General features: G+C 41.6%; 2 protein-coding genes across 4 annotated transcripts in view; one reads left to right on the top strand and one right to left on the bottom strand.

The window, feature by feature from the left end:
• Positions 1-2,563: 2,563 nt before the first annotated feature.
• LOC129814858 (protein kish-B-like) lies at positions 2,564-5,192 on the bottom strand. Its single transcript, XM_055867954.1, has 3 exons — positions 5,060-5,192; positions 4,297-4,428; positions 2,564-3,973 (listed from the first exon to the last, which is right to left on the bottom strand). Exons 1-3 carry the CDS (start codon positions 5,067-5,069, stop codon positions 3,891-3,893), a joined length of 225 nt encoding a protein of 74 aa, XP_055723929.1. The 5' UTR covers positions 5,070-5,192; the 3' UTR covers positions 2,564-3,890.
• Positions 5,193-5,223: 31 nt separating this feature from the next.
• The window catches only part of LOC129814857 (mitogen-activated protein kinase 14A-like), a 45,251-nt gene continuing 24,123 nt past the window's right edge, over positions 5,224-26,351 (top strand). Inside the window, exons 1-3 of one of the 3 annotated variants that reach the window (XM_055867953.1) lie at positions 5,224-5,310; positions 7,531-7,652; positions 25,064-25,193. In XM_055867953.1, coding sequence (XP_055723928.1) covers positions 7,534-7,652; positions 25,064-25,193 — 249 coding nt within the window. In that variant the 5' untranslated portion in view covers positions 5,224-5,310; positions 7,531-7,533. Of the gene's footprint in view, positions 5,311-5,452; positions 5,712-7,530; positions 7,653-25,063; positions 25,194-26,351 lie in introns of those variants that run through there. The other 2 variants (XM_055867952.1, XM_055867951.1) reach the window with 2 other exon arrangements.

Genomic DNA, 26,351 nt, shown 5'->3' with positions numbered 1-26,351 from the left:
TCTCCTCGTCACCAGTGTTGTTTAAAAACCTTTTGTCGCATAACTTCAAATTGAATGTTTGTTAAAAAACATTTTGACCTGTTGAACATTTCATTGAAGTGCTTTTGAAAAGTGTATTTTTGTAATACAATCTTTTATTAAGCAGTTATTTGTTGGAATAAAATACCATCCACCTTTGTTACTAAGACAAAAGCCAGCAGACTTAGGGCTGTTGTAGCAGTATATTGTTTTGGCACAGTTTTCCAGAACTGAGATTGATTAATAGGTTCTCATATCAATATGTATACACCTATACTTATTGGTACTGTATATCTGTCATTTAGGAATAAAGAGTATCATTTTACTACTGTAAGCTATATAACAACATTGTCTCAGCGGGCCTAATATGACAGTTAAATCTGGTCTCCCATTATAACCTGGTCGTGTTGACTGTTAACTGTTTCCACCATCTGTGACTGAGCATCAGCTCGCGCTGGTTGTCACGGTGTAGGGGAGATTCCAGGATGGGATTGGTCGGATTCCAGGATGGATGAGTTCATGGATATTGTCATGGTGGACCTCGACAGAGACGAACAAATGGGCCTTTTGACAGACGTAGCTCCCCGACAGAGGAAGAGGAGATTGACAGCCCTATAAATGTAACAAACGATAAATGCAAATCGGGTTAATCGCAGGATTTGCTGCGATTAATCACGATTTATTGCAAATTCAGAATTTGCTTAAAAGTAAGCTGTAATTTAAGATTGAAAATCATTACAATCATTTTTGTCTTGATTTGGTCCAAAGTAATGCTTAGCAAAATCAGGTCAATTGATAAAGCACACTTTATTTAACTGTTTTTAGCTCTCTGAATGATGATTAGTGTATTTCAAATCCTTTCAGACAATACGATTAATCACGGAAAAAAATATGTTGCACTAAAATTGCACAAAAGGTTAACTCAAGTTGACAGCCCTATTTGTTGTTAACCATAATTGCCTTAGTATTTACTGAAGATTACAAAGTAAATGGTTATGTAGTAATTGCTGGGGAAAGGAATTGGATAATTCATTGAGGTATTGTACGAGTCATCTCTAAGGTAATAAATTATTGTTTTCCATTACTATTCATGCGCTTTGGCAAGATTAAATGTTATTGCCAACAAAATACACAATAAAGAACTCACCTCTCCTGTGGCTTCTGATATCCATTTCCCGTAAAACCTGTTGAGCGGAAGATAAGCAATATGTCGGAATTCACACAACAGTAGGCAAATCACAATATCTCTCGCAGTGAAGTCACAACTTTTCTCTTATAGTGAAGTCACAACTTTTCTCTCGCAGTGAAGTCACAACTTTTCTCTTATAGTGAAGTCACAACTTTTTCCTCTCAACTTTATAACTCTCCTTAAAAACACACTCACTGTATCATGATAAACCCCCACTTCACAAAAAAAAAAAAAGCCTTACCTGTGTGCAGGGATAGTCACATAACAGCTGAACTGCTGCTCTGAAGAGGGATGCTTGTGCTCTCTCGGGATGAGTCTTGATTGAGGGAGAAGCTCTCACACACAGACACGCACGCCAAAGTAAAATCTTGGTCCTGTTTACAGGTGAAGCTATCCCATCACTCAGAGTTGAATCAGCAGCGATGTAAGTGAATGTGGTGTTATGTTGAACAGGTGCATCTTACAGCTCTACGCAGGTCAAATCTGATTTCCTGTCTAATTGTCACTCCCTCCCGCTCTCCCTCCGGCAGGAGAAACTGGTGTCACAGCCGCTCAGCTCAAGAGATAGCGGGGGGGGTGGGCGAGAGCAGATGGGGAATTATCCACCTGAGAACGCAGACAGCAGTTAACATCTATTTAAAGAGAGTATGGATATTGAGATTCTTGAGAAACCCTGGCCTATATAAAAAGGCAATGTTCCCGCGTTGGCAGAGACTGCAGTCACGGTAAACGCTGCGTGTATGTCAGCTCAATCGGAAATGACCTTTAAATGGCAAAAACGCACTATGACGCGCAATTCCGGCGATACGGATTGAATCAAGCCCTAGGTTTGTTTCGTTTGAGGAGTGTGGACATAGATCTGAAAAACAATCAGAAAAAAACAAAGGAGATCTTTGATTGGACCTTTAAAAAAAAAAAAAACCAGTCAATGGATCATCAACACCAGTTAACATAATCATTTCTAAAATGTACAAAGCATAACGGTGAAAGCAATGAAAAGGGATATTGTCAGGCTGTTCTACCCTGATCCAGAATTTAACCCACCATTATCATACACGAGTGCTTTAAGGGTTGCCATCTCTCCAACAATGGGCTCCCGAGTGGCGCAGCGGTCTAAGGCAATGCCTCTTGAGTGCTAGAGGCGTCATTACAGACACCCTCGTTTGATTCCATGCTGTATCACAAACGGCCGCGATTGGAGAGTCCCATAGGGCAGAGCACAATTGGCCCAGCGTCGTCCGGGTTTGGCCGGCGTAGGCCGTCATTGTAAATAAGAATTTGTTCTTAACTGACTTGCTTAGTTAAATAAAGGTTAAAAGAAAACTACTTACTGTAGATGAAGACCATGCCAGAATGTACATGTTATTGAGCTGTGTCATGAGTAACACACTGCACATTTTTATTGACAGAGGTTCTCATTGCTTCTTTCACTAAAATGTAACATACTGCACTGTTAAGTTGTTTTAAGTAATTTTTTAAAATGTATTTTCCCCCAGAGATGACAAGCGCTATTGTCACACAATATACAGCGGGCCAGTCACAAAGCACTGGTGCAGAAATACGTAGTGGTTTTTCCAAACAGGCAAATCATACATAAATTACAGAGCAAAAAAAAGAAGAACAGAGAGGTTGAAAGAAAATAAGAAGTTAAGCTGGACACCAAGACATTTCTCCTATATTAGTTCGGTTTGTGAAAATTTGGCAAGGAACCGAGAGCTTACCTGAACATGTGACCTTATAGCTTTTAACTATGGCCCAGGGTTATACCTGGGTGTTGAAAAATGATAGTGACGATAATCATGACAACGTACAACCATTTTAACGTTAAAAAACACCTTTGAATAAACAAAGAGATATTTAGACTCAACAACAATACATGTGATGCTCTTCTCTATGGTGCTCTACAGAAAACAGCTGTTTCAAATCTGTTATAATGACTTTCCCCCTTAAATATATACAGCCGAAGTCTGACTTTAAACAGGAATGAATATTTCCCACATTATTTTAGACTATTCCTTCATACCAGTCCTTTCCCCAGGATAAACAATTGAGAATGGTAATTAGGTGATAATAAAAATAATAAAAAACCTATATTTCTGCTAGCAACAGTATTAAATAAAGACACTACTCAACACATGAGGGTGCTGAGTACATCTGCATGCTGACACTACTTAGTATGCTGACATCTCTATCAGTGTGATCACTAATCCATTCCAGGTGGATCACATTTTTGTTTCAGCCCAGCACTAACACACCTGATTCAACTAATCAATGGCTTGGTGACTGGTTGAGCAATTGAACAGTAGAATCAGATGTGTTAGTGTTGAGCTAGAACAAAAATGTGCACCTCAAGAATAGAAACACTGTTCTATAAGATCTGTACAGGAAACTCAGGGTAAACTGGATGATAGTTGTGTCATGCAGGGATGGATGATGTCAGGTTTAGAAGAGTGCAGTGAGCTACAGGGATCTTATTTACCTAATGTGGGGCACTATTGGCTTATCCTTATCTTTTACAGGTCCTGGGTGAATAAATTGGGAGTCTTGGGCACACATTGTCCAAACAGTGTCCATGGGTGGCAAACCAGCACAGCCAAATCCAGCCCAGCCAAGCCATGCCAAGCCTGGCCATGTCCGGTCCACTCCAGTCCATCCTAGTCCGGTCCATCTCAGCCAGACACTGTCACTTTAAGGAGACCAGGTACAATGCCATCGTCAGACAGGTTATCGCCACAGCATGGTGGAGTCTAGTCCCAATCACTGCAGCTGAAAGACGAAAGAGAGAGGGAGGGAGAGACCAAGGAAGACAGAAGGGGGAGAGAGAATGGGGGTGCAAGAGAGAGAGAGATACAGAGAGGGGAGAGAGATACAGAGTGGGGAGGGATGGACAGATAGGGGGGAAATAGAATGGGGGAATGAGGGAGAAAAAAACAGTAGATCAGAAGTAGGAGTAAGTGGACCTCTCTGCTTCAGACTATGATGAAACTGTAGCATAGCTTTTTGGCTGTAGTTAGAAACAAACCCAGTATTTATATCCCATTCTTCTATTACATAGATGGAAATTGCTGCTTGATTGATTGATGGCTTACCTTTATAGAACACTCCCCACACACCTTTCTTTTCTGAGAGTAGCCAGCTGTTGAGGCGAGGCACCTTCTTGAGGTATGCACATGTACAGATGAACAGAATCCCAAATACCACAATCCCATCCAACGAGTACACTGAGGAGAAAAAACACATCATTTGGTCTGAAGATGACATCTGGAGATATGGATGGTGGTTCAATTATCAAAGATGAACTATCATTGCCTTGGATAGTTGAATATTTTATTGACAACAATAGATTGACAGATTGTATCTTGTTGTAGCTAGCACACAATCACTTCTTGATGTGTACAGCAATGGTAAAATACCATTGCCAGTGAAACCAGATTGACAGCTCGGCTACACTTGATACCTGTGTGATTAGCTTGCTAGATACCTAGCTATGTCAACATCAATTACAAAAGCAGGGTTGCATAAACGACAGTAATAGCTACGTGAAACATGTCACAACATAGATAGCTAGATACCAGATGGACGTATTAGAATGCAAACTGACGATGCACTTTTCAGTTCATAAATCAAAATGTTACGAAATTGATGTTGACTAGCTACAGTACGGTCTGTAGCCACGTCTACAGAACCATATGGTAGCTAGCTAGCAAAGTAGCTGGCACAATGGTAATGAATCGAATCACAAAGGGATAGCTAGCTAACTGAAGCTACAGTACATCGCTAACGTCTGCTTCTTTACTTTGAAAACAGTGCATCTCCTGTAAGATGACCTATAAAACGTCACATTAAACTTACCATTTGTCATGTTTGCAGTTTGCTGTTGTCCAAGACTGTGTTGAAGTCTCAGTTATTTTCAAAGGTCCATGTTGTTGTCAAACGGTGTCCTCCTTTCCTGTGTTAGTCAGCAGCATGACCAATCGAGCGACAACTAATGGATGGAAAACAAATGACATATCCGGGTTCATCAGGACAGAGCAATGGAACTCAGATATTGGGAGTGACAAAGCCAAACCAAAGATGGTTTAGAAACTCTGTGGACAAACTGGGTTAGTAATGTATTTTTCTTAAATGTTTAAATGTTTGTATTTTTAATCTACTGTCTCCTCCACATTAAAGGGACAATTCACACCAAAATCAAAGTTGGTCAGGTGATCTTTGTCCCAGCCAATTGTGTATCAAGGAGAGATGCAGTATATTGAAAAATATTGGAGGGTTATGGAGCTTCACAGTGGAGTGTCTGTAAGAACACTAGGATCTCAGTGCTCTATCGTTGCACCCATAAAAATCTGTCAGTTTAAGCTAGAGAATCTGTGTTGTTGCATGGGCTGCGTCTCAATCCACTTAATCAGCCTTCCACAAATGTGGTGGACGGTTTGACCCACTAACTAATATGGCCACTCTATGGAAGGAAGAAACGCTCACAAAGCCCAGGAGGACTCGTATGAAGGTAACCTGGTACTGGTTTAAAAAATGAATGGAAGTATGGAGGTTGAACAGGTTTTTGCTGCCGAGTAGGAAAAATCTGAGTCAGTAAAAAGAGCAAACTTTCCATCACTAATTGGAAGCATGTGAGCCTAATTAACATGTGTTGGGGGAGGACGTTAGCCCCGTACGAACCATCCTGATTTCGCGAGCTCAAATTCTGTTTTGCTCTATCCGTGTAGCGAGCTAGTGAGATCAGGATAGTTTGTATGAGGCTAGGGGGACATACAGCCCCTGTAGAAACCTGGAAATGGGGGTGGTTGGTGGAAATGTGTGGAGGATTTTCAACATACTGCATATAAAGCTAAACAAATAGGGTGTAATGAGTGTCTTTGATATAAATGTATATGTATGCTGTAACCTAATTAAACTAACAGCTAGGCCTATGATTACTGCAAGTAAAAATGTATGCAGCAGGTTTGTCCAGATGGCAATTCAAAATATTGGGGAAACATCAAGATAGTAAGGCCATCATAACACTGTGATATATTAAATAAGCCCAACGGGTCAATCACTATTGCAAACGTAATTTTTTTTCAACATTTCAACACAGAGTTTCTAAACCTGTCTTTGATTTCAACATGTAGCCTACAGTAAAAGGCAAAGGATATCAGGAATTACCACATATTTCAGTGGGATTTCCCCATCTGCCAAACTCAAATCACGAGAGATGTGTGAATAGGGACGGGGTAGTACTTCAGGGCTTATTAAAACCGATTCTGTTGCAAAACGTTTCTTAAACGGAAGCAACCTGAACAAAATGGGTAGGGCCCTACCTGAGTTTGTTCAATAGAAAAACGTATTTTTTTCAACTGTTTGGACTAATGATTACACCCAGTTCACGTTCCGTCTCAACACAGTCAGGTTTGAGTGACTAAAGCAACCGACAGACAAATGTCGAGGAGTAAAATTGGGGGAGGTGCAGCTGTGACAGCCGAAAGTCAGACACTAATGTGGGTTTTCAACATGGCAGTGTTGCAATTGTTTATACAAGTGTTTTACATTGTACAGCCAATTAGCGAGAGAGAAACTCAAATATCACCGTTATTTGTATATATCCACTGTTCGACATGAATGGCAGCAACGTTGGTTAATTCGAGCCTCCCATAATGCAGGGATGGCTGCAGGATGAAGTTGGTGAAGAGCCTAGAGATAGATAAGGGACTTATCTTTATATTTGTAGATATATACATTTTGTATATATACTTTAAAATGGCAGAAGCATGGTGGAAGCCCTCAATGTAGGCCGTCATTGTAAATACGATTTCTTTCCGACTTGCCTAGTTAAATAAAGGTTCAATAAAACAAAAAAATGGGGCTGACAATGCTAAAATATCCCTTTGGCCACTAGAGGACTCTATTGTCCTCTATGGTGAAGAGCAACTGCAAAAACTTGCATTGACTGCAGTCAAAACGTCATGACCTTTGATCGCATGATTTTTGTGAAATTCATGTAGGCGCAAATCGATTTTTTAAAACCACATTATGCAATGCATTTTGAAAGTCGACTTGACGAAAGTGATCCGCTGAACGTACCCATAAACAAGATCGGAATCTGCAGAGAGGAGAAATCAATCATAGCTCACTGTGTTCCGGCTCTGCGGTTCTCATGTGGTGCACGGGATAAAGTTTGCACAGTCCGGAATGCGCGAGACCAAATTCGTCTGTCGGTTGGGTCAACAATAGTTATCGTAGTATTGAGTTTTAGGCACCACCAGCATCACTAGTACCACGCAAACGAGGAAACCGAAGTTACGACGGGCTTGTTTGTCTGCATTCTGCAGGGAATGTCTCACAAGGAGAGACCCACTTTCTACCGACAGGAGCTCAACAAGACGATATGGGAGGTCCCGGAGCGGTACCAGACCCTGTCCCCGGTCGGCTCGGGAGCCTACGGATCCGTCTGGTAGGTACCTTTCCAGTAAATCAACAATATCTACGAGAACTAGAGCCTGCTTAGTAAACTCTGCTCCGTCCTACGAAAGATATTCCATCCATATTACAAGGATCTTAACGAGAGCTACTATAGAGTTACCCCGTTCATAGTCGCTAAATGCTTATGCCCCTATTGAAGGTATAAATATTCTGACGGAGGTTTGCTTTCCCTTGCGGTACAGTTTTGGAGAGATAAAAAAAAAAAATAATCACATCAGTAAAAAAAGGTTAAATTACTACACACTCAAGCCTTTTAGGGGCGTAAGTAAGTTTTTGTTGGGGGCTCACCTTGTCAGCAGAGAGAAATTGAAGTTTTAAAGTAAATTTCCTGCAATTCTACACATTTTGCCAAAGGCGTAGAGAACATTTTACAGTTTTAAAGCAAGTTTTCTGCTATTGTACACATTTTGTCATTTGGGCAGAGAGAAAATATATCAATTTTATAACACATTTTATGCAATTATACTAATTTTGCCATGGGGCAGAGAACAAAATTGCAATATGTAACTTTTTGGGAGACCTGACCAAATTTACATAGAAATGTGAGATATAGATCTGTCATTTACGTTGAAAGCAATTTTAAGAAGTGGTAGATCAGTTCTATGTGTTTCTATTTCTATGTTTCCCTTAAGTTTTGTTTTTGCCTCTTTTACTTTCGATTTTCTACACCAGTTTCAAAAAGCTGAAAATACAATATTTTGGGTTATGGAAAATATATTTCGTAGGGATTTAGATGGTACAATGATTCTCAACATATCAAATGTTATTTGTCACGTGCCGAATACAACAGGTATTTAACCTGACAGTGAAATGCTAACTTACAAGCCCTTAACCAACAATGCAGTTTTAAGAAAATTACCAAAAATATTAATAAAAAAAAGTAACAAATAATTAAAGAGCAACAGTAGAATAACAATATATACAGGGGGTACCTGTACAGAGTCAATGTGCGGGGGCACCGGTTAGTCGAGGTAATATATACATGTAGGTATAATTATTAAAGTGACTTATGCATAGATAATGACATAGTGTAGCAACAGCATAGAAGAGAGGGAGAGGGGGGTAGCCATTTGATTATGGGTAGCCATTTGATTAGATGTTAAGTAGTCTTTATGGCCTGGGGGTAGAAGCTGTTTAGAAACCTCTTGGACCTAGACTTGGCACTCGGGTACTGCTTGCCGTGCGGTAGCAGAGAGAACAGTCTATGACTAGGGTGGCTGGAGTCCTTGACTATTTTTAGAGCCTTCCTCTAACACCGCCTGGTATAGAGGTTCTGGATGGCAGGAGGCTTGTCCCCGGTGATGTACTGGGCCGTACGCACTACCCTCTGTAGTGCCTTGCGGTCGGAGGCCGAGCAGTTGCCATACCAGGCGGTGATGCAACCAGTCAGGATGCTCTCGATGGTGCAGCTATAGAACCCTTTGAGGATCTGAGGACTCATGCCAACTCTTTTCAGTCTCCTGGGGGGGAATAGGTTTTGTCGTGCCCTCTTCACAACTGTCTTGGTGTGCTTGGACCATGTTAGTTTGTTGGTGATGTGGACACTCAAACTGCGCTCAACCTGCTCCACTACAGCCCTGTCGATGAGAAGGGGGGCTTTTTTGTCACATAAACTGAAATTAGGCAAACTATTAGAATTTTAACAACCACGAAATGGTGGGGCGATTTCTGCATATTACACCTATAAAGCCAATTTCCTGTAATTCTACACATTTTGCCATGACTTACAGTGCTTTGTAAGTATTCATCCCTCTTGGCGTTTTTCCTATTTTGTTGCATTACAACCTCTAATTTAAATGGATTTTTATTTGGATTTCATGTAATGGATATACACAAAAGAGTCCAAATTGGTGAAGTGAAAGGAAAAAAATAACGCGGTACACAGCGTTGTACGAGATCTTCAGTTTCTTGGCAATTTCTCACATGGAATAGCCTTCATTTCTCAGAACAAGAATAGACTGACACGTTTCAGAAGAAAGGTCTTTGTTTCTGGCCATTTTGAGCCTGTAATCGAACCCACAAATGCTGGTGCTCCAGATACTCAACTAGTCTAAAGAAGGCCAGTTTTATTGCATCTTTAATCAGCACAACACTTTTCAGCTGAGCTAACATAATTGCAAAAGGGTTTTCTAATGATCAATTTAGCCTTTTAGAATGATAACCTTGGATTAGCTAACACAACGTGACATTGGGACACAGGAGTGATGGTTGCTGATAATGGGCCTCTGTATGCCTAAACAGATATTCCATAAAAAATCTGCCGTTTCTAGCTACAATAGTAATTTACAACATTAACAATGTCTGCACTGTATTTCTGATCTATTTGATGTTATTTTAATGGACAAAAAAATTGCTTTTCTTTCAAAAACAAGGATATATCTAAGTGACCCCAAACTTTTGAACGGTAGTGTGTGTATACATGCATACATACATAAATAAACTCAGAAAAAAAAGAAACGGCCCCTTTTCAGGACTGTCTTTCAAAGATAATTCGTAAAAATTGTAAAGGGTTTAAACACTGTTCCCCATGCTTGTTCAATGAACCATAAACAACGGTCGTTAAGACATTAACAGCTTACAGATGGTAGGCAATTAAGGTCACATTTATATAAACTTAGGACACTAAAGAGGCCTTTTTACTGTTTCTGGAAAAACACCAAAAGAAAGATGCCCAGCGTCACTGCTCATCTGCGTGAACGTGCCTTAGGCATGCTGCAAGGAGGCATGAGGACTGCAGATATGGCCAGGGCAATAAATTGCAATGTCCGTACTGTGAGATGCATAAGACGGCGCTACATGGAGACACGACGGACAGCTGATATTCCTCGCAGTGGCAGACCACGTGTAACAACACCTGCACAGGATCGGTACATCCGAACAGCACACCTGCGGGACAGGTACAGGATGGCAACAACAACTGCCCGAGTTACACCAGGAATGCACAATCCCTCCATCAGTGCTCAGACTGTCCGCAATAGGCTGAGAGAGGCTGGACTGAGGGCTTGTAGGCCTGTTGTAAGGCAGGTCCTCACCAGACATCACCCGCAACAATGTCACCTATGGGCACAAACCCACCGTCGCTGGACCAGACAGGACTGGCAAAAAGTGCTCTTCACTGACGAGTCACAGTTTTGTCTCACCAGGGGGAATGGTCGATTCGCGTGTATCGTCTAAGAAATGAGCATTACACCGAGGCCTGTACTCTGTAGTGGGATCGATTTGGAGGTGGAGGGTCCGTCATGGTCTGGGGCAGTGTGTCACAGCATCAGACTTAGCTTGTTGTCATTGCAGGCAATCTCAACGCTGTGCGTTACAGGAAAGACATCCTCCTCCCTCATGTGGTACACTTCCTGCAGGCTCATTTTGACATGACCCTCCAGCATGACAATGCCACCAGTCATACTGCTCGTTCTGTGCGTGATTTCCTGCAAGTTTACATACATACAGGCATGCATACATGCACAGTACCAGTCAAAAGTTTGGACACACCTACTCATTCAAGGGTTTTTCTTTATTTGAATGATAGTGAAGACATCAACTATTAAATAACACACATGGAATCATGTAGTAACCAAAAAAGAGTTAAACAAATCAAAAAATATATTTTATACTTGAGATTATTCAAAGTAGCCACCCTTTGCCTTGATGACAGCTTTGCACACTCTTGTTGGAGCTAGAAACACAAGCATTTCGCTACACCCGCGATACACATGTTTAGCAGATGCTATGATACAAATAAAAATTGATTAGATTTTTTTGAACTATTGCACAGTGTAGCAATCTGCAATGTTTCAAATCCCAAAATCAGGCCAGGGGATACTTTGTTTCTCAGCATTTTACGATAGCTGCCTACGAAGTGTCAGTCAGTGTAAAAATGAGGTTACTGTAACCAGATTGCTGTGCTACGCACTCTTCTGAGTGGCTTGGGTCTGACTGTCTTTCAAACATCAGATTATCTTTGTTCTTGTGCAGATAGGTTTTCCTGGTGAACAACATCCTGTAAACAAAAATGGATTAGCCAGCTTTTTCATTTACGAGCATTTAACAGTCTAGACGAAAGACTTCAGTCGCCTATTCACTACTGCCTCTCAAGTAAACAAAAAGGCACCACTGAAATTGTTTTTGAGGAAGTGTTTATGGTGCAGATTGATATGGATGTTTATGCAGAAGCCTACTTATCGGTGGGGACGCAGTGCCCCGGTGCTGTCAGTGAGCATTGTCTTCCAACAGGTGGTGTCACTCCTACACGACGCTTGTCCCTACCCTAAACTCTATCCCTAACCATAACATTAATCATTTTAAATTTCAACTTCAGTGGGGTGACGTCAGAGTTGGATGTTCCAAGGATCCCAGATAGCAAGGAACCTCAACTGTCTGCAGGTTGAATCGTCACGCTATGACAGTGGTTACGCCCGGAAGGATTGCCGACGCTACCAACAGCACATAAACAACAACGTTAATGCATCATCTGTCAGTTGTAGAAACCCGAATATGTGTGTGTGTTTTGTGCCTATCCCAAATCAAAACTTTGGCATTCATGATTAGGCTACTGAATGAAAAACATTTTATGCATGATGGTAACAATGTAGGCTAGGCATACGGGTTGGGTATTCGATTTGCCCCACAAGATGTTGCTTGAACTTGGCTAAATCATTATGCTTACATCTGAATGTAATCAGAAAGTGGCTGAAACTGTACGGAGGTTTCTAGTTACATCACCTTGTGCCCAATAGCCCCTTGCTCCCTTCACATCCCTGCATGTTCTCGAAGCGCACTCTAAGCCAGGCCAGCAGGCAGTGTGACGGATAGAAAGTCACGTGGTTGCCGGGCAGAAAGCGGCCCCACCTCCCCAGTCAGTGGAGTAATGAGCATTCAATTCTATAGGCATCTGCTGCCCTGCCGGTGATGAGTCTGGAATGATGTCATCTTTTCCCGTTGTGTGTGTGTGTGTGTACACTGATGAGTCATAGCTGCGAGATTAGGTAGCCTAGTCTCTTCAGCTCTGTTTTGGTTGAGTCATCCTGCTGTAGTCTCCTTTTGACAAGAAGACTTCATTATAATGTAATTATAACACAGCCGCTCCTGTCCTGTGAGAGAATAGTTATTCCTCTGGACATGCTGAGTGTGTGTCTCACTGTTACGTTGTTTTGTACAGTAGCAGCTGCTGATGCATCATTTTGCTTTCAGTTGGAAAGCGATGAATTGATCCTTTTGTCACTAGATGGCCATGCTAGAAAGGACAAAGGTGACAATGGCAATATCATCAGCAATGGTGGAAAAAGTACCCAATTGTCCTACTTGAGTAAAAGTAAAGATACCTTTTTAATAGAAAATGACTCAAGTAAAAGTGGAAGTCACCCGGTAAATTACTACTAGAGTAAAAGTCTAAAAGTATAAATCATTTCAAATTCCTTATATTAAGCAAACCAGACGGCATTGTTGTTTTTTCTTTACGGATAGCAAGGGGCACACTCCAACACTGACATGATTTACAATTGAAGAATTTGTGTTTAGTGAGTCTGCCAGATCAGAGGCAATAGGGATGACCAGGGTTGTTCTCTTGATAAGTGTGTGAATTTGACAATTTTCCTTTCCTGCTAGCCATTCAAAATGGAATGAGTACCTTTTGTGTGTCAGGGGAAATTGTGTAAAAAGTACCTTATTTTCTTTAGTAAAGTAAAAGTTACCCCAAAAAACGACTTAAGTAATACTTTAAAGTAGTTTTACTTAAGTACTTTATACCACTGATCATCAGAAAGTGAGCAGAAAATATATGAGCTATTTGCACTTTAATTTGCGTTTAGGGTTAGTGGTAAGGGTAGCGGTAAGGGTTAATGTTAAGTTAGGGTCAGCGGTTGAAGGCTCTGAACTTCTGTCTCTGTATTATAGCCAAATATTGATGAGCTGCTGCGTCTCACATTGCGTCTCCTGGACAGTGCAGTTGCAGTAAATTGTGGGACACTGCAGTAGGTTAAATTAGACTTATAGTGCTGGCAGGCGTGAGCTAAAACGTTGTCATAGGACTACACTGCTCAGTGCTCTCAGAGCCTCAGAGTATACTCTATAGGCCTAAGTACTGTACCTTCCTGGGCGGTGCAGTGAAACATACTTTGAGAGTGCGTTGAGGTCGTTGAGAGAAAAGCATCGTTGAGAGAGCGCGGCAGTGCAGTACTGCATAATGGGAGAGTTGGGGGGTATTAATAGACTAGATATGTGCCTGAAATGGCACTATAGATAGTGCACTACTTTTTGACCAGAGTTATATGGTCAAGGAGTGTGCTATGTAGGGAATAAGGTGCCATTTGGGACACAGTCCGTCCTTCCAGTTGTCTTGGCTATTCCATGAGTCAGTTCCTGTAGTCCTGTCTGCAGTCAGTCAGTCGGTTGCCCGGCCAGTCGGGCCAATCAGACAGTTGTTCAGGGAAGTCAGTCAATCAGTGGCTGCGTTTTCTAGGTTTTACGTTTTTGCAGTCCCGCTGCTCAGATGATCAGATCTCACATCGCCTGGAGAAATGTCTAGCATATCACGTTAAAGTGGTTCCTGATACGGCGAATGGATCTTATCATATGCCCAGCAGGACTGCAAAGAAAGACAAGCTGGTAATGCCAAACCTTTCAGCCAGTCGGTGAGCGTTAATGTGTGTATTTGTTCCTGCCACCAGGCTGCCCCTCCCTCGCAGTCCTCGGTGTGAACTCTGCCTGACAAAGGAATGTAACGCACCATGTTAGGGATTCTAGATTCTACCCCATCTGTCATTCCAAGCCTTCTTGAGAAAGCCACTCCCATGTTTCTCTATTCCTGCTCTGTTCTTGGAATGGGTTCTTTAGAAAGTGGAAGTCACCCAGGAGTTCACGCAAAGAGTGTTCAGAGTTATTAATAATATAGATTGGTAAGACTTTACTTTAAGACATTTAAGGGGGGGAGGTTGTAAATGTTTTATTAAAGGTAGTTCATAGATAGTTAATAGTTGGTTAAATATGAAGTTTATAAAAAAATGTGTAAATAGATATTGCCTGGGCCTCATTAGAGTAGTTTGCTTTAGGTGTTGGTACAGTGGGTAGTGCTATGGCATGCAGTGCCCTCAGAGCCAGCCACTAAGCCAAGCTTACACACAAATGCATTTATAATACATTAAACAATAGTACTAAGATGACCACGGAAAAGTTTGCCTTCTTTGATAAGACCATATGTAGTTGTGGTAACACGTTTACTCTCAGAGGGGAAAACCAGCTTCTGTGCGTATCTGACTTCGTAGGAACTTGCTTCCTTGTTCCTTGGTATTTGGAGGGCAAACTCTACACGTAGTTGTTTAGTTTATCAGGATCCCATTAGCTACTGCACATGCAGCCGCTACTCGTCTTATGGTCCACATAAAACGTACCAATACATTACAAAGTGCAGAACAGTAATAGACAAGAACAATATGAGATAATAATACATTAAATAATTATAGAATTTAAAAAAAGTATATATAGGGAAGACACCAAGAGACAACAAAAATAATATTGACACACTATTCATATATACAGTACCAGTCAAAGTTTGGACACACCTACTCATTCAAGGGTTTTGATTTGTTTAACACTTTTTTTTTTTGGTTACTACATGTGTTATTTCATAGTTTTGATGTCTTCACTATTATTGTACAATGTAGGAAATAAAGAAAAACCTTTTGAATGAGTAGGTGTGTCTAAACATTTGACTGGTACTGTACATATTCTTATATACAGTACAGTTAAATTAGGTCTTTTCGAAAGAGGAGAGGTACTGTGATACAATATGTTTTTATTTGTTTTTTAAAGCTGAACTAGCTGTTTGCCTGAGTAACCACTGGTGTGAGGGCATTGCACGATGACACGACTATATATAATGTGACGCATTAAATCTGTTTTTGGTTATGGTACTGTGAAGAAACTCATAGTGGCGGGTCTGGTGGGGTATGTATGCCTGAAGTGTATGCAAATAGACTATAGAACTGGTTAGACATTTTCAACACACAAATGTTTCTTAAAAAGACTAGAAGGGAAGCAGTCAATTTCTCCTCAACCATGAAAGACTGTCATACATGTTGTTGATGTTAGTTCTGTGTGTGCAGTTAAGGGCAAGGCGTGCTGCTTTGTTTTGAGCCAGCTGCGGCTTTCTTAGGTCTTACTTTGCTGCACCTGATCATATTACCGGGCATTAATCAAGTTGGGATCTAAGCCTGAACAACTAGTACAGTTGTGTAAAAAAAAATGCATAACATCATTTTATAACAGACATGCCTCTCCCCATCTTCACAACAATTTTGTCAATATGACTTGACCATATTAACTGGACAGCCAGTGTTACTCCTAGGAGTTCAGATTCTTCAACTTGTTCCATGGTCACACCTTTTATATTCCTAACTCCAGTTGAGGTGTAGGTCTAAGAGTTATGCTTTGAACCAAATATAATACTTTTGGTTTTAGATGTATTTAAGGCCAGTTTATTGTTCTTTAGCCATTCTAACACTGACTGTAACTCCTTGCTAAGAGTCTCAGTGAGCTCACTGGCTCTAAGTGCTGATGTGTAGTGTGCAATCGTCAGCATACATAGTCATTTTAGCTTGTAAGACAAGTGGCAAATAATTTTGTAAATATAGAGAAGAGTAACGGCCCAAGGCAACTGCCCTGGGGAATAACGCACTGTACATTTCTGATGTTAGAGAAGCTTCCATTGAAGAATACTCTGAGTTCAATTGGATAAATAACTCCAACCATGTGATGACGGGTGACGTAAAGCCATAACAAGTGTTTTTTCAATAATAAGTGATAATCAATAGCATCAAAAGCTGCACTGAAATCTAACAATACAGCTCCAACTATCATCTGATTATCCATTTATTTTAGCCAATCATCAGTCATCTAAGTCAGTGCAGTACAAGTTGAGTGCCATTCCCTATATGCCTGCTGAAAGTCAGTAAGTAACTTGTTCTTTAACAAATATCATTGTATTTGTTCAAACACAATTCTCTCTATCAGTTTACTAAGAACAGTCAGTGGAATTACTTTCGCTTCCTTACGCTCCTATGGACACACAGGACATATGGACACATTTTTCCCATTTTTTATATATATATATATATATATATATATATATATATATATATATATATATATATATATATATATATATATATATATATATATATATATATATATATATATATATTTTTTTTTATATTATATATATCATATATATATATTTTTTTTTTTGTCACAATTTTTCAATTGACAATATGTCAACCAATCAGCTGAGCAGCCTGACTTGTTTGCCACTTTGCTCTTTTTTTTTCATCCTTTGAACCATGCAATTTTTAAATTCATCATCGGATCCAGGGGGCTCTAACAGTTCTCAGTGAGTTTTTTAGCAGCTGCATTTTTGTCGAACATTATGTCAAGAATAATTTTACAAATACTTAAAGTGCTGCATTGTTGGTCTGAATAATGTGGAAGGGCACAACTCCACATGGCAACAGGGTGGACATAGTGATTTTGGTGTTAGGGAATCTCTCTGCTGCTCTGGCTGCCACTTGTTGCGTTGCAGGAGCTACACACCCTCTCATTGCCATCAGATCAATATAACCTGTGTGAATTATGTGTTTAGTAGGTCTGTTTTAGGCTAGTGCTGTTTATTAATACTGGTATTTTAGTACCGTATTGTACTAAATACCTGTATTTATGCACGGACCGGTTTGGGTTTTTACTTTACCTTGAATAACGGTATTTCAATGTTTGATTTGTTAAATATGTTAAAGCACTCCGCCGCGTGTAATGTCAGTTTTTATGCTCCTTGACTCGTCTCGCCTTCCACACACAAGGAGAGCAGTTTTTCTGCTCTACCAGGTGTCAAAACCACTTGCAATCTTCATGGTCAATTCTGAAGATGCAACAAGGTGTTGGTAACACTGATGCTTCTTTCCATTTTTGCTTCTTAATATAAATCCACAAGAGTTCTATAATTACACTATTAGTTTTTGTATCTTACTGTCTGCAAAGAGCTAGTTTGTCTTTTCTTAGTAAGTTGTGGCTAAAATAAATTGTGTTAGCCGTTAATGCTAATCGCTAGTTAGCTAGCTAAATGTACTTAGTCAGAGCAAACATACTTAGCAAAAAAAAGAAACGTACCTTTTTCAGGACCCCAAAGATAATTTGTAAAAATTCAAATAACTTCACAGATCTTCATTGTAAAGGGTTTAAGCACTGTTTCCCATGCTTGTTCAATGAACCATAAACAATGAATGCACATGCACCTGTGGAACGGTCGTTAAGACACAAACAGCCTACAGACGGTAAGCAATTAAGGTCACAGTTATGAAAACTAAGGACACTATAGAGGCCTTTCTACTGACTCTGAAAAACACCAAAAGAAAGATGCCCAGGGTCACTGCGCATCTGCGTGAACGTGCCTTAGGCATGCTGCAAGGAGGCATGAGGACTGCAGATGTGGCCAGGGCAATAAATTGCAATGTCCGTACTTTGAGACGCTTAAGACAGCGCTACAGGGAGACTGGACGGACAGCTGATCGTCCTCGCAGTGGCAGACCACATGTAACAACACCTGCACAGGATTGTTACAGCGGGACAGGTACAGGATGGCAACAACAACTGCCTAAGTTACACCAGGAATGAACAATCCCTCCATCAGTGCTCAGACTGTTCGCACTAGGCTGAGAGAGGCTGGACTGAGGGCTTGTAGGCCTGTTGTAAGGCAGGTCCTCACCAGACATCACCCGCAACAATGTCACCTATGGGCACAAACCCACCGTCGCTGGACCAGACAGGACTGGCAAAAAGTGCTCTTCACTGACGAGTCACGGTTTTGTCTCACCAGGGGTGATGGTCGGCTTCGCGTTTATCGTCGAAGAAATGAGCGTTACACCGAGGCCAGTACTCTGGAGCGGGATCGATTTGGAGGTGGAGTGTCCGTCATGGTCTGGGGTGGTGTGTCACAGCATCATCAGACTGAGCTTGTTTTCATTGCAGGCAATCTCAATGCTGTGCGTTACAGGGAAGACATCCTCCTCCCTCATGTGGTACCCTTCCTGCAGGCTTATCCTGACATGACCCTCCAGCATGACAATGCCACCAGCCATACTGCTCGTTCTGTGCGTGATTTCCTGCAAGACCGGAATGTCAGTGTTCTGCCATGGCCAGCGAAGAGCCCGGATCTCAATCCCATTGAGCAAGTCTGGGACCTGTTGAATCGGAGGGTGAGGGCTAGGGCCATTCCCCCCAGAAATGTCCAGGAACTTGCAGGTGCCTTAGTGGAAGAGTGGGGTAACATCTCACAGCAAGAACTGGAAAATCTGGTGCAGTCCATGAGGAGGAGATGCACTGCAGTACTTAATGCAGCTGGTGGACACACCTGATACTAACTGTTACTTTTTGATTTTGACCCCCCCTTTGTTCAGGGACACATTATTAAATTTCTGTTAGTCACACGTCTGTGGAACTTGTTCAGTTTATGCCTCAGTTGTTGAATCTTATGTTCATACAAATATTTACACATGTTAAGTTTGCTGAGTTTAGCTAGCAAATACAGCCTGACACCCAGTTCTGATGTAGGCCTAGATCAGCATGTTGTTTGTGCAATGGTATATTCTAAATCGGAGAACAATAGGTGAGCATTAATATTTTAGCTTCATCAAAGCTAGCTATATCAAGTAAAAAAAAATGAGAGAAATATTGTGATATGATATTTTGGTCATTTGCCCAGTCCTACTTTAGGCTACATGGTATATGTAATGTGTCGGAAAATGTTTGTCGGGAAATGTCACTGCAGCAATAGGCTATATCTCTGATGAATATCAGATTTGTGTGTGTGTGTGTGTGTGTGTGACTCAGATGGGGCGAGGCAGAGAAGGGCAGGGCATGTTCAACACCTACTGCTCTCCATGTTCTGTATCAGGGTGTGGACATGGCATGTGCTGCTGAGGAATCACTGTAGCATGGATGTGTCACTGTGCGTGCGTATCATACACATCCTCCCCTTAGCTCCATACAGACAGACAGTAACATGGGTGAATCCTAAGTCATGCGTTGCTGTCAATGGGAGACTAGTTATATGACTTAAAGGACAACTCCGCCACTTATAACATTTGGGTTGTTATTATGAAGTATTTAGTGTCCTACACAGTTTGTGTAATTTTATGATTTCATGTCCATTGACTGTTTAGTGATTTGCAAAACTGCAAATTGCTTCTCTGTTGCGTTTTTCAAGTAGGATCCCTGAGATGACTAATACAAAAAATTCAGCGATCTATATAACCCGCCTGTAGATTTCTGATCGTATTGGATCTCCGTGCTACATACATTGCATTCATTAAGAATTCAGTCCCCTTGACTTTTTCCTCATTGTGTTACGTTACCACAGTATTCTAAAATGGATTCAATAGTTTTTTCCCCCTCATCAATCTACACACAATTCCCCATAATGCCAAAACAAAACCAGGTTTTACAAATGTGTGCAAATGTATTAAAAAAATCAAAATCTGATATTACATTTGCATAAATATTCAGACACTTTACTCAGTACTTTGTTGAAGCACCTTTGGCAGCAATTACTGCCTCAACTGTTTTTGGGTATGACACTAAAAGCTTGGCACACCTGTATTTGAGGAGTTTCTCACATTCTTCCCTGCAGATCCTCTCAAGCTCTGTCAGGTTGGATGGGGAGCGTGGCTGCACATCTATTTTCAGGTCTCTCCAGAGATGTTGATCGTGTTCAAGTCCTGGCTCTGGCTGGGCCACTCAAGGACATTGAGACTTGTCCCGAAGCCACGCTAGCGTTGTTTTGGCTATGTGCTTAGGGTTTTTGTCCTTTTGGAAGGTGAACTTTCGCGCCAGTCTGAGGTTCTGAGCGCGCTGGAACAGGTTTTCATCATGGACCTCCTTGTACTTTGCTCTGTTCATCTTTCCCTCGATCCTGACTAGTCTCCCAGCCACTGCTGCTGAAAAACATCCCCACAGTGTGATACTGCCACCACCATGCTTCACCGTAGGGATGGTGCCAGGTTTCCTCCAGACATGATGCTTCCCATTCAGGCCAAAGAGTTCAATCTTGGTTTCATCAGACCAGAGAGTCTCTTGTTTCTCATGGTCTGAGAGTCTTTAGGTGCCTTTTGGCAAACTGCAAGCAGTCTTTTACTGAGGAGTGGCTTCCGTCTGGCCACTCTACAATAAAGGCCTGATTGGTGGAGTTCTGCAGAGATGGTTGTCTTTCTGGAATGTTCCCCCATCTCCACAGAGGAACACTGGAACGCTATCAGAGAGACCACTGGGTTCTTGGTCAGCTCCCTGACCCCATAATGTCAAAGTGAAATTATGTTTTTCAACATTTTTACAAGTTTCCCATAAGGATCTATACGCTCTGCCCATTCACAAAAGGTGAACATTTTGAAAGGGTGACTACTTATAAGCAGTGTAATTCCATACATATACAGTTGACAATAATGTTTTTTTTAAATAAATTTTTGCATTCCAACCGGAGCATTCCTTCATGTCTGTAGAAGTTATGGAACGCAAGGCGATATCATGAGGAAAGCACGTGACCAGGAACTGGCAATCTGCCAGACCACTGACTCATTACCCTCCCATCCGGCCCCACAACACAGCATAAGCTTCATTCCACGTTCTACAGACTGACATCTAGTGGAAGGCGTAGGAAGTGGAAACAGATCCATATCTTAAAGCGAATTGAATCGGCGATGAGTTGAACATTGACCAGTCTCAGAATTCTCACTTCCTGTTTGGATTTTGTTTCTGGTTTTTGCCTGCCATATGAGTTCTGTTATACTCACAGACATGATTTAAACAGTTTTAGAAACTTCAGAGTGTTTTATATCCAATAGTAATAATAATATGCATATATTAGCATCTGGGACAGAGTAGGAGGCAGTTCACTATGGGCACGCAATTCATCCAAAAGTGAAAATGCTGCCCCCTATCATAAAGAAGTTTTTTACATGATTTTTAAATGACTACCTCATCTATGTACCCCACACATACAGATAATTAAGGTCCCTCAGTCGAGCAGTGAATTTTAAACACAGACCAGGGAGGTTCTCCTATGGTTCACAAAAAGGGCACATATTGGTTTATGGGTAAAAAAAAAAGAGCAGACATTGGCTATCCCTTTGAGCATTTTTTTATTTATCCTTTATTTAACCAGGTGGGCCAGTTGAGAACAAGTTCTCATTTACACCTGCGACCTGGCCAAGATTAAAGAAAAACAGTGCGACATAAACAACACAGAGTTACACATGGGATAAACAAACATACAGTCAATAATACGATAGAAAAATCTATATACAGTGTGTGCAAATGTAGTAAGATTCGGGAGGTAAGGCAATAAATTGGCCATAGTGGCGAAATAATTACAATTTAGCAATAAACACTGGAGTGATAGATGTGCAGAAGATGAATGTGCAAGTAGAGATACTAGGGTGCAAAGGAACAAAAAAAACTATATGAGACGATGCAGTTGGGTGGGCTATTTACAGATGGGCTGTGTACAGGTGCAGTGATCGGTAAGCTGCTCTGACAGCTGATGCTTAACGTTAGTGAGGGAGATATAAGTCTCCAGCTTCAGTGATTTTTGCATTTCGTTCCAGTCATTGGCAGCAGAGAACTGGAAGGAAAGGCGGCCAAAGGGGGTGTTGGCTTTGGGCATGACCAGTGAAATATAGCTGATGGAGCGTGTGCTACAGGTGGGTGTTGCTATGGTGACCAGTGAGCTGAGATAAGGCAGGGCTTTACCTAGCAAAGACTTATAGATGACCTGAAGCCAATGGGTTTGGCGACAAATATATAGCGAGGGCCAGCCAACGAGAGCATACAGGTCGCAGTGGTGGGTGGTATATGGGGCTTTGGTGACAAAACAAATGGCACTGTGATAGACTGCATCCAGTTTGCTGAGTAGAGTGTTGAAGGCTATTTTGTAAATGACATCGCCGAAGTCGAGGATCGGTAGGATAGTCAGTTTTACGAGGGTATGTTTGGCAGCGTGAGTGAAGGAGCCTTTGTTGCAAAATAGGAAGCCGATTCTAGATTTAATTTTGGATTGGAGATGCTTAATGTAAGTCTGGAAGGAGAGTTTACAGTCTAACCAGACACCTAGGTATTTGTAGTTGTCCACATATTCTAAGTCCAGAACCGTCCAGAGTAGTGATGCTAGTCGGGCGGGCGGGGGCGGGCAGCGATCGTTTGAAGAACATTCATTTAGTATTTTACTAGCATTTAAGAGCAGTTGGAGACGACGGAAGAAGTGACTGCATGGTGATGTCATTTATTTTACACTTTGGATGGTGTATCAATACACCCAGTCACCGCAAAGATACAGGCACCCTTCCTAACTCAGTTGCCAGAGAGGAAGGACACCACTGAAGGATTTCACCATGAGGCCAATGGTGTCTTTAAAACAGTTACAGAGTTTAATGGCTGTGATAGGTGATAACCTGAGGATGGATCAACAACTTTGTAGTTACTCCACAATACTAACCTAAATGACAGAGTGAAAAGAAGGACGCATGTACAGAATAAGAATGTTCGAAAACATGCATCCTGTTTGCAATAAGGCACTAAAGTAGTACTGCAAAAAATGTGGAGTATAACAAAACAAGAAAATCCCCAAAAACAAAGCAATTTGTTTGGGGCGAATTCAACACATCACTGAGTACCACTCTATATATTTTTAAGAATGGTGGTGGCTGCATCATGTTATGGGTATGTCATAGAAAGCCATTTTCAAGTCTCTCAATAGATTTTCAACTAAATTTAAGTCCAGACTGTAACTAGGCCACTCAGGAACATTCAATGTCATCTTGGTAAGCAACTCCAGTATATATTTGGCGTAGTGTTGTAGGTTAAAGTCCTATTGAAAGGTGAATTTGTCTCGCAGTGTCTTTTGAAAAGGATTAGACAACCAGGTTTTCCTATAGGATGTTGCCTTTGCTTAGCTCCACTCCTTTTCTATTTATCCTAAAAAAATCCTTAAATCAAATATATTTATAAAACCCTTCTTACATCAGCTGATATCACAAAGTGCTGTACAGAAACCCAGCATAAAACCCCAAACAGCAAGCAATGCAGGTGTAGAAGCACGGTGGCTAGGAAAAACTCCCTAGAAATGCCAGAACCTAGGAAGAAACCTAGAGAGGAACCAGGCTATGAGGGATGGCCAGTCCTCTTCTGGCTGTGCCGGGTGGAGATTATAACAGAACATGGCCAAGATGTTCAAATGTTCATAGATGACCAGCAGGGTCAAATAAAAATAATCACAGTGGTTGTCGAGGGTGCAACAGGTCAGCACCTCCTTAACATGGGTTTGTCATAAAATGCAAACAATAATGCAAAATATATCCTTATTTCAAAGCTGAGTGTCAGCAAAAACCATAGTCATTGCCAAAACTTCACTTCGTCTCCCTTGCATCAGTCACGTCTCTCTGTCCGTGTGTGTGAATGACATCATTAGGGCTGAGACAGCGTGCACTTTAAAAAAAGAGAGAGCTTCTTCTATGCAAATGCTGTTGGTCAGTACAATAAAATAAGTCTCAAATGGAAAGGAAACAGATTTGTTTTTCATCTGTAGCCCCATGAAATCAGCCAAAACACGCTCCATACACCTCTATGCATGCACACACTCCTATTGAATAGGCATTCACGTCACCAATACAGACTTACCATTTTAAGTAAATTATAACCGTTATGTTTTTATGTAGATTGGTTAGAACAAAGTCAAATTGGTTGTATAATTGATTCATTCATGCACACAAGGGTGTCTCAGAATTGACATCAAACATTTCAAATGTAGTGATATATCGATGTTAAAGGATCTGTCTGGATCAAGTGCCATTTTGACTGTGACTTTGGCTAATACGCCGTCTTTTTTTTGTTGCTTTGGTACCGTTTAGGTGTCGCGATGGTATCGCGATACTAAGCCTGGTATCGGTAGCGAAGTCGAATGATGCGCTGCGTCATTCGTGGGGGACGACGTACTGTCGCCTTGCTTTACATTTGCCATAACTGGGCTGTGTTACATGCGGCAGGAAGGGAGGGCTACTGCATTGATACGAAGCACTGCAAAATGCCCAAGGCTACAACAATCATGATGTTTAATAAAACACCTTTGTACAGCGCCTCTCCAGGTCCCAAGGACCACTTAACACAATATTACATTTGAATAATTGTTTATTTAAATTTCTGGTTGAAAGTAGCATACAATCGAAATAAGAGGAATGTAGTTTTGAATTGTTGCTGTAACGTCTTTACTGTGATAACAGGAATGTCATGTTATATCAGTAATATTATATAAGTGTATCTCTTGAGGTGTGTGTGTGTGTGCTCTTTGACACTGCGCAGCTCGTCATACGACGTGAGGTCGGGGCTGAAGATCGCGGTGAAGAAGCTGTCGAGGCCGTTCCAGTCCATCATGCACGCTAAGAGGACCTACAGAGAACTACGACTCCTCAAACACATGAAACACGAGAACGTGAGTTGACCCCGTCCACACACACACACACATCTCCCGGAGCATGCGAGTTAACCTTTCCTTGACCTTTTACTGATCTACCAGTCCAACTTTGCAAAAGTTACCGGTATTTTTCACAAGTCCCAGTTTGAGCCTAGAGGATTCCCTCCCTGCTTATTCAAGTTCCAATAACCCTCCAACCGGGATTTCTGAAAAATCTGCTGTGTGTGTACGCGCTCATGCATGTGTCTGTCGTCGCCATCTGCCTCCACTCTGGGTAAAGCTCACCTGACCTCAGAGTGAGAGTTACTGACTGCGGGTACTGTATCTGTGCGTTATGAAAGGCTATTGATTGCTATCTCTTAATCTAAAGAGCAGATGGAGTAGCCGTGTCTGTTTTTGTGTGTGTGTGTGTGTGAAGGGAGTAGAGTGGACGAAGTATGTGTTTTATATGATCCTCCAGCTCCTGTTGTAACCATGCACTGGGAGCTTCTCTCTGAGTGATCAAACAGGTCAGTGTCACATAGAACAGGTCAGTGTCACATCCATAGAACGACATTCACTTGAGCCGACAAAGGCCCCTGGCTTTTTTTAGGACGAGAAATGTCAAAGTGGCATTGACTAAATACTGTAGAATAGATTACAGTAGATACTTCTTTACTCATCTCATATATATATGTACAAATTATTAAAGTGACTCGTGTTCCATTATTTAAAGTTGCCAGTGATTCCATGTCTGTGTATATACGGCAACCCTAAGGTGCAGGGTTGTGTAGCTGGGTGGTACCCGGCTAGTGATGGCTATTTAACATTATGGCCTTGAGATAGAAGCTGTTTTTCAGTTTCCCGGTCCCAGCTTTGATGCACCTGTACTGACCTCGCCTTCTGGATGATAGCGGGGTGAACAGGCGGTGGCTCGGGTGGTTGATGACCTTGATGATCTTTTCGGCGTTCCTGTGACATCGGGTGCTGGGTGACCTGAAGGGCAGGCAGTGTGTCCCCGGTGATGCGTTGGGCAGACCGCACCACCCTCATGAGAGCCCTGCGGTTGCGGCCGGTGCTGTAGCCGTACTGGCGTTGATACAGCCCGACAGGATGCTCTCAATTGTGCATCTGTAAAAGTTTGAGGGTCATAGGGGCCAAGCTGAATTTCTGCAGCCTCCTGAGCTTGAAGAGGTA

The sequence above is a fragment of the Salvelinus fontinalis genome, chromosome 18 (genome assembly GCF_029448725.1).
Source record: "Salvelinus fontinalis isolate EN_2023a chromosome 18, ASM2944872v1, whole genome shotgun sequence".
NCBI classification, from domain to species: domain Eukaryota; kingdom Metazoa; phylum Chordata; class Actinopteri; order Salmoniformes; family Salmonidae; genus Salvelinus; species Salvelinus fontinalis.
The sequence above is the reverse complement of the archived record's forward strand: the minus strand, read 5'-3'. Positions and strand labels throughout refer to the sequence as shown.

What these genes read in the sequence shown, in the direction of transcription:
- LOC129814858 (XM_055867954.1), bottom strand. An exon ending in GTGGGGAGTGTTCTATAAAG is followed by an intron (nt 3,974 to 4,296) that starts GTAAGCCATCAA and finishes TTCGTCTTTCAG; the next exon opens with CTGCAGTGATTGGGACTAGA.